The sequence below is a fragment of the Notolepis coatsorum genome, assembly GCF_963971535.1.
Source record: "Notolepis coatsorum genome assembly, chromosome: 1".
Lineage (NCBI taxonomy): Eukaryota > Metazoa > Chordata > Actinopteri > Aulopiformes > Paralepididae > Notolepis > Notolepis coatsorum.
Genome location: NC_140165.1, coordinates 293,597,870 through 293,607,267, shown reverse-complemented (window position 1 = coordinate 293,607,267; position 9,398 = coordinate 293,597,870). Strand labels below are relative to the sequence as shown.

Genomic DNA, 9,398 nt, shown 5'->3' with positions numbered 1-9,398 from the left:
CATTTGTGTGTAAAGGGCCAGTGTTCAGACTGGGGGGGGGGGCAGAGAGAGAGAGAGAGAGAGAGAGAGAGAGAGAGAGAGAGAGAGAGAGAGAGAGGGAAGCGACGAGGAGCAGAGGGGAAAATATATGTGAGATCAGAAGAAGACAGGAGAGTAGAAGAAGAGACAGTAGAAGAAGAGACAGTAGAAGAAGAGACAGTAGAAGAAGAGACAGTAGAAGAAAAGAGACAGTAGAAGAAGAGACAGTAGAAGAGAGACAGTAGAAGAAAATAGACAGTAGAAGAAAAGACAGTAGAAGAAAAGAGACAGTAGAAGAAGAGACAGTAGAAGAAAAGAGACAGTAGAAGAAAAGAGACAGTAGAAGAAAAGAGACAGTAGAAGAAGAGAGACAGTAGAAGAAGAGACAGTAGAAGAAGAGAGACAGTAGAAGAAGAGAGACAGTAGAAGAAGGGAGACAGTAGAAGAAAAGAGCAGAAGAGTAAAATATAAATAGAGTAGTGAAGCAGAAGAATCAAAACAAAAGAGTAAAATAAGATGAGGAGAGGGCAGAGGAGAGAGGACTGGGAGAGGAGAGAACATAGAGGAGGAGCAGAGGGACAGAGGAGAGAGGACTGGGAGAGGAGAGAACATAGAGGAGGAGCAGAGGGACAGAGGAGAGAGGACTGGGAGAGGAGAGAACATAGAGGAGGAGCAGAGGGACAGAGGAGAGAGGACTGGGAGAGGAGAGAACAGAGGAGGAGCAGAGGGACAGAGGAGAGAGGACTGGGAGAGGAGAGAACAGAGGAGGAGCAGAGAACATAGAGGAGGAGCAGAGAACATAGAGGAGGAGCAGAGAACATAGAGGAGGAGCAGAAGGACAGAGGAGAGAGGACTGGGAGAGGAGAGAACAGAGGAGGAGCAGAGGGACAGAGGAGAGAGGACTGGGAGAGGAGAGAGGAGAGGAGGAGCAGAGGGACAGAGGAGAGAGGACTGGGAGAGGAGAGAACAGAGGAGGAGCAGAGAATATATAGAGGAGCAGAGAACAGATAGAGGAGCAGAGAACATATAGAGGAGGAGCAGCAGAGAACATATAGAGGAGCAGAGAACATATAGAGGAGGAGCAGCAGAGAACATATAGAGGAGCAGAGAACATATAGAGGAGGAGCAGAGAATATATAGAGGAGCAGCAGAGAATATATAGAGGGGCAGCAGATAATATATAGAGGAGCAGCAGAGAATATAGAGGAGGAGCAGCGGGGCAGAGGAGAGAGGACTGGGAAGGAGAGAGGACTGGGAGAGGAGAGAGGACTGGGAGAGGAGAGAGGACTGGGAGAGGAGAGAACAGAGGAGGAGCAGAGAACATATAGAGTAGGAGCAGTGGGGCAGAGGAGTCGGTAGAGCCGAGGACAGAGTTTGGAGAGGAGATGGAGAGAACAGAGGAGGAGCAGAGAACAGAGGAGGAGCAACAGGGAGAGGAGTCGGTGGAGGAGATGGAGAGAAGAGGAGCAGCGGGCAGAGAAGGAGATCAGGGTGGAGGAGATGGAGAGAAGAGGAGCTGGGCAGACTGGGAACCAGATGTGAGGGTAGTGAGTCACAGAGCGGGGGGGGGGGGGGGGTGAAGGGGGTCTGATGACGTCAGGCAGTATGCATGCACGCTAGGCTCCGTGTGTGCCCAGAGTTCTCATCCGCGCTTCCAAAATAAGCTCTATGCAGCACCCGTCTGGCCATGGCGCATTACTTTACGTATGGCCCGAGTACGGTCAGGCCAGACACGCTGCAGCGAAACACAGACAATTACTCAGCGGATGAATGTGGGCCCACTGAAATAGTTGGGTTCGGAGTTAATTTGGAGACGTGTCTGTTTGAAGGCAGAACGAGTCCCAAAGATAGACCGAATAACAACTGTCCCATTAAGGAGTTTATCGACGGAAATTGCGTTTCTGTTTTGTTGCTCCGTTGCCATGCCAGACGTTTACCCCATATTTTCGTTCTCTCTTGTTTTGCTTCGTTTGCCTTTTTGTAGAGAAAAAAACTAAACAAAAACAAAGCAAAACAAACACACTTCCATTTTCCATCGGACTGTCACGGAGAGACGTCAGAGTTTACTATGAATGTTTCTGCGCGGGACAAAATATTAGCCTTTCTCCACATCCTGCCCTCCGTTCTCTGGCGGCTTAGGAAAGGGCACGCAATTATTACATCCAGCTGGAACGTACAGTAAGGGTTGTCATCACGGTGGATTACAATGGAACCTGGCCTCTTTCTTTCTTTTATAAAGGAAATACAGTAAATCACACGCACGTTTGTAGATAAGAGGTCGTCGGGGCTGTAACGTTCACTCTATTGACGACAAACTACTCATGGAATAACTGATTGAAACACTTGCCTTATTGTGTGTGTATGTGTGTGTGTGTGTGTGTGTGTGTGTGTGTGTGTGTGTGTGTGTGTGTGTGTGTGTGTGTGTGTGTGTGTGTGTGTGTGTGTGTGTGTGTGCACTTCTGTTTGTTTAATGAATAGCACATGGCATTAACCGGTTGAGTGACCTTAAATCCCCCCTGTCTCCTCCCAAGTCAACCGTCGAGCCAAACTTTTTTTCTTTAATGGGAACCACCTGTAAGGTGGGGTTTGTGCTGCATGCTACGGATCTACTGTCAAGAGAAAGAGGGGAAAAGGGGGATACAACACAATGGGGATGGGGGGGGGGTGGTAGGGGGTCATGTCGACCTCTTATGTCATTTTTATTTTAAGATCTTATTTTCTTAAGTTGGAGGAAGGGAGGGAGGGGGGGCAATGGTGAAATCTTTTTTAATTGTTCCAAATGCAAATTAGCTTGTTTTGAAGATTCCTCCAAAACTAGGTGAATTTTTAATTAATATTATTTCAAGACATTCTCACTCAAGTTACTTTGGATTGACCTACTTCAAGCCACGCCCTCTTTTCTCAATCCTCCATTCACAACCGTTGCTTCCAACAACCACAGTCGGTTGTGATTGGAGAAAAGAGGGCGGGCTTGATTGAGATGGCTCTCTCACCCCATTTGGTAGATTTGTTTCCACTTGTTTTCTGAAATTAGGATTCTAAGAATCAATATAAGCTTAAAACACTTTTTTTGCACTGTGTACTGTACACATATCTTTCTCTCTTTCCATCCACCCACTGTTCTCTCTCTCTCTGTTTTCCAGAACTCCATCAGACACAACCTGTCCCTCCACAGCCGCTTTATGCGCGTTCAGAACGAGGGCACAGGGAAGAGCTCGTGGTGGATGCTCAACCCAGAGGGGGGAAAGAGCGGGAAGTCTCCCCGACGCAGGGCCGCCTCCATGGACAACAACAGCAAGTTTGCCAAAAGCAGAGGAAGAGCTGCCAAGAAAAAGGTAAAAAATAAATAAAATAAAGACTAATCATGCCCCCTGGTTCAAAATACCTTTAATTTAACATTGAGCATACCACTACTACTACTACTACTACTACTACTACTACTACTACTACTACTACTACTACTACTACTACTACTACTACTACTACTACTACTACTACTACCACCACCACCACCACCACCACCACCACCACCACCACCACCACCACCACCACTACCACTACCACTACTACTACTACTACTACTACTACTACTACTACTACTACTACTATTACTACTACTACAAAAAAAGAAATGTATCCAATGTACAGTTTCTTCCCCCTCAAATGTATATATTCTCTTTTAGAAACTCTGTCTCTTAAACAGTATTGTATATTTGTATATCTTGTATGTCATAAATGTCTGGATGTAACAGTACTGTATCTGTATGTCATGTATGTCATAAATGTTATGATGAATTGAAAATGGGGGACCCTGATGTAATCAAGACGAAAGTATTTCTCTGGTCTGCATCCTCTTAACAATTGTGTGTATTGAGCCGTACTGTACCCATTCTGCAATCTGTTAATAAAGTTTTCAATCAATCAATCAATCAATCTACTACTACTACTACTACTACTACTACTACTACTACTACTACTACTACTACTACTACTACTACTACTACTACTATTACTACTACTACTACTACTACTACTACTACTACTATTACTACTACTACTACTATTATTACTACTACTACTACTACTACTACTACTACTACTACTACTACTACTACTACTACTACTACTACTACTACTACTACTATTACTACTATTATTACTACTACTACTACTACTACTTCAAGTGCATTAACCATAGCACGTTTTTACAGGTTGTTGACGTGTATTACGGTATGTTTGTTGTCATTTACCTGCATAGAGCAATACACATTATAACAATACATACTGTATTGTTAAAGGGGCACTTCACCAAAAAACAATGCTTGATTTATTTTGCACTTAATCTCACATACATCCAAAAACCCTAAGCAGTTTTGCACACATTCATTTAGTTAGTTAGTGAGAGTAAATGATGCTGTATATGGCCACCAGTCATCGAGGAGAGTGAGTCCTTGTGTCGTATTAATTACAGCTCGATGAAATCATAAGGCAGCAGTCCCTATAAGACAAGGTATTGCTATTTTCTCATCTACATCATCTCATGGAGCTGTAGTTAACACGACACAAGGATTCTGTGTCTCCGATGACATCACTGGTGGCCATATTCAAACACACATTAGTTGAAGATAAAATTCTGTATGTATTATGTACACTGACGCTGCGCCTCTGTCCCTCCAGCTGTCCCTCCAGGGGGGGCCTGATGGGGGAGCGGACAGCCCAGGCTCCTACTCCAAGTGGCCCGGAAGTCCCAACTCTCACAGCAACGACGACTTTGACGCCTGGAGCAGCTTCAGGCCTCGTACCAGCTCCAACGCCAGCACCCTGAGCGGCCGCCTCTCGCCTTTCATGCCAGAGGACGACCTCGGAGAGGGGGACGTGCACATGGTCTACCCGGGAGCCCCCGGGGCCAAGATGACGGCCACGCTGCCCAGCCTGACCGAGATGACCGGCTCTCTGGGACACAGCTCGGAGAACGTCATGGAGAACCTCCTGGACAACCTCAACCTGCTCTCGCCCAACAACTCCCAGGTGGGGGGAGGGGCCACGACTCCGGGCTCCTCCCAGTCCTCCCCCTCCCCAATGATGCAGACCAGCCCGGGGTACCCTTCTTACAGCTCCCCCAGCATGGGCTCCCAGCCCCAGCAGGACTACCGTAAGTGTGTGTACGGCCAGGGGGGGATGAACACGCTGTCACCCATGCCCTTACAGACACTGCCAGAAACCAAGCCCAGCTTTGGACCCTCCATGGCCCAGTATAACTGCGCCGCAGGGCTCTTGAAGGAACTGCTGACCTCAGACACAGACCCGCACGGAGAGCTCTTACCGTCGGTGGACACGGTGGTGTCTCAGTCCGGCGGAGGCCGCATGCTGCCGCCGTACGGCAGTGGTCAGCATGGAGCCAAACACATGGGAGGAGGAGGGAACGCTCACCCCCACGGCCTCTCCCACGCTCACGCCCACAACATACGCAGCCAACCCCCTCCGACGTCGCTGGCCATGAACGGCCGCTTGCTGATGTCCCTGAGTCACAGCGGGGGCACCGGGCGTCTGCCGACGGGGAAGATCCCCATGCAGATGCCCTACGGCCTGTCGCCTCACCCCAGCGTGGGAGGGATGACCGGCTTCTGCCCTCTCAACACCAACGGTTACGGCCGACCGGGCGCACCCCAACCCCCGCACTCGGAGAAGCTGCCCAGCGACCTGGACGACATGTCCATCGAGAGGTTCGAGTGTGACATGGAGTCCATCCTCCACGACACCCTGATGGACGGAGACTCACTGGACTTCAACTTTGAGCCTATAGTGACCCAACAGGGCTTCCCCCATGGGGTGAAGACCACCACGCACAGCTGGGTGTCGGGATAGAGGACTTAAAGACTGCACAGTCCACCTTATTGTCCAACAAGCTCCTCTCAACTGACTTTGCTGTTGTCGCTGTATGTAAAAGGACACAATCTTTGTTATTTCAGATGGAAAAACTACACTTGGCCTCCCGAAAGTGCCATGATCCGCCATCTGCAGATTATGTACCATTGACATTTAAAAAAAAAAAAATCTCTACAGACTGAGACTGGTCATGATCCGATAAGGACACCAATTACCCTTAGGGCTTAGGAACCAATTTAGATTAAATTTGAATTATTTATAAAAAAATATCATGTCATATATAAACCAAGTGCCAAACGCTTTGCCTTAAACTTCAGAGCCAAACTGAAACACACACATACTCTCTCTCTCTCTCTCTCTCTCTCTCTCTCTCTCTCTCACTGACGTTGCAGATGTCTGTGTTTTGCTTATTTTCTGTGTGACTGCCACTGTCACCAACAACAACCCAGCAACGGCGGTACACACCACAGAACGACAGACACGATTGCATACCGACGTACTTGCGCTGTTTACTCGTTATTGTGTTTTCCACAAACCAAGTCTTTTGTAGTGTGCAGTGTGACTACCACTGCACAAGACAGGTAATGTGACGGTTATGCTCAAAGGCAGGTGTGGGGGGGGGGGGGGGGGGTTATTGTGGGGAGACATAAAGTTCTGTGACAAAATTCTCAAGGGATTCTTGGACTATGTTACATTATACAAACAATGCTTTTTCTGTTTTGTTTTCTTGCCTGAATCAATGTACATATGTCATCATACAACATGTAAACTGCAGTCTCATAGTGTATTTTATAAGCCTGTGCATAGTGTTTACAGAGTGAAGACATAAATCAAGGCAGTGGACAGACGTGGCAAAAAAACAAAAAACAAAAAAAATGGAACAGAGATTCCTTTCAGAAGGGGGACAAAATGTGTAATGGAGTGGAATAGCTCCATCATGCTTGAGGACGCTTCTGATTCAGGCTGTAAAATAGTTCATACATTTTTCTTATGCTTGTAAATACATTCAAAATCCTTAATTGAAATGATACAGTAGATGTATACTAGATGCAGTGAATATATATTTGAGACCTAAATTATTTGTGGTTCTTATAGATCTAAGGGTGCATAATCCGCACACACACACAAGATTGTTCTTGGAGTTCTATCTTTTGTCACTCTGAACCTTAATACCACAGGGGCCTGTTTATTGTGCCTGATAGAGAATAGAGAAGTTAACAACCGCACGCTTCAAGGGTTTTATATTATTGTAAATGACTCAAATCCTCCAGTCTTAAAGTAAAAGTACATTGATCAACTGCCCCCGCCCCCCCCCCCCCCCCCCCCCCCCCTTCGCTATCACTATCCAGAACCGGGGTTCCCAAAACGGGTTGAGAGACTTCCAAGGGGGTTCCCTGGAGAGGTGAGGAAGTTAAAGTTAGCGAGGACGAATGCCTCTACCGATCACATGTTTTGCTCGTATCCACTGTAGACCGCTTTAAGCATTTCTGTACTACATCGTAACCAACCACAAGAAGAGGTGGCCAGAACAAAAAACGTTATCAGAAGAGGTACGCGGGCCGCGGGGCCCGATGTGTATCCATTTGGGTGGTCCTTCGTATGAAAACCCTTTTGGGAACCCCTTGACCTAGAAGATCCCGCATGAGTGATTAACCTTTTCAGTTTGTTGTTGTGAGGATCTTCTGAACGCTTTGTGGTACCACAGACATTACGAGTCCCGGTCAATGTAGGTCAACAGACAGAAGGAATTCCCAGTGCCACTGTTGCCCCCCTCCCCCCCCCACCAGCAACGAATCCAAGACCAGCAAGTGATTGTCATTAAAGACACTGACACTAACCACCACGCTCCCCGTTTAGTTTAAAGATCTCCAAATCCGTTCAATCCCCGTCTTTGTCTCGAGAGATTAGTGCTTCTTCAAGGTATGATTCCTATTAAGATGGAGGACCCCATTGATGCTGTCCGTTTATGATATTCTGTATCGCTTTTGAGAGGCCCTGTAGCCACTGTGCCCTTGCTACCTCTACCTATTTCTGTCTTTCTTAAAAAATATATTTGGTCCGTTGTTTCATGGTGGCCAGGAGGACATGTTCTTTGATATTTCAAATATATTAACAACAAAATATGACTTTATTATCATAATCTTTCTTATACTGGGTTCTGTTTTGATTCATATTGGAATTCCCCTTATCTGATGAGTGCCACTAAGTGTTAAGTATCTTATATAACATATGTACATTTGCATTTTCTGTGTTGCTTTTCATGGGGATTACTGAACTAACGCTCTTTTTTTTAGTTTTTCGTCAGTCTATCAGTGACTAATTATGCAGAGTTACAAATACTGTATATCATTTTGAGGTTATTTTATTTTTTTAGGTTGGGTTGGTAAACTTGACTGCTACTCATGGAGTTGACTAGTTGAGCAGGCAGAAAAAGACCAGATAACTTGCTAGTAAAAAAAAAAAATTATAAAAAAAAAATGTTTATTGTATGAAACCAGAAACCACATAGATCTTCAATGCCACATTAATATAGGGGGATTTAAGTACAGGAAACATTTTTACATTTCAAAAGGCTCTACATACTGTGGCCATTGAAGAAGCTGCTGTGTTGGGCTTTGGTGCCAGATGTTGCCTATATCTACCCAAACATGCCATAGTGTACTATAGCCAAGTTTGCCTTTGGAGTCAAACTGATGTATTTAGCATTTTTATCATGTGATATGTTCAGAATTATATATTTGTGCCGGTCACTAAAGTCAGGATAAACTTTAATGAATCCACGTAGTCAGAGTCACAGGGTTCACTAAAATTATAGAAAAATAAAAGAGCTGTACTAAGTAAATTATATCTCTGCATTTTTTTAAATGATTGAATCTATGCATTGTATTCCTTAATTGTAGGTTGCTATTGTTATATTTTCATTTTCTTTGAATTTATGACAGAGATATGTTATTGTATCATAGCGCTGTGAGATATTATGGTATTTGTTGTTGTTAAAATTGTATGTTCCAAATAGTTATATGGGAAAAATGAAGTTTATTTAGAATATAGATTATGCAGTGATTGACATGCTAAGCTTTTTGTAAACTGCCAATGTTGTACTTCTTGTAATAGCTACAGTTTGTAGGGGGGGGGGGACATAAAAGATCATAAAACATTGAAAAATAAGTGTAAAGATGTATCAAAATCTTATGATAAAGACAAAATTTAGTCTGTAGGATTCCTGCTCAGACGGTGGATTCTGGACCAATTTTTGTAATTTTATGAGTAGAAAGATAATGCACTTTTCCTTTAAATTTTTTAACAAAGTGCTCCTCATGACATTACATATTTTAAAACAAACTCTGTTACATTTCTTAACTTATGTACAGGAATAAATTGGAATTGTGCTGTGTGATTTGCAATCAATAAGAATATATAACTTGTTCAACATTAATGTATTAAGGCATAAATAAATGTACTTCTATGTTAAAGATGTCATTCTTCTTGGGTTT

General features: G+C 44.7%; 1 protein-coding gene across 1 annotated transcript in view; it reads left to right on the top strand.

Annotated features, from left to right (window-relative positions):
- foxo1a (forkhead box O1 a) overlaps nt 1-7,202 on the top strand; it is a 45,102-nt gene extending 37,900 nt beyond the window's left edge. The window contains exons 2-3 of the mRNA XM_084331991.1: nt 3,162-3,353; nt 4,696-7,202. Coding sequence (XP_084188117.1) covers nt 3,162-3,353; nt 4,696-5,883 — 1,380 coding nt within the window. The 3' untranslated portion in view covers nt 5,884-7,202. The remainder of the gene's footprint in view (nt 1-3,161; nt 3,354-4,695) is intronic.
- Nucleotides 7,203-9,398: the final 2,196 nt, after the last annotated feature.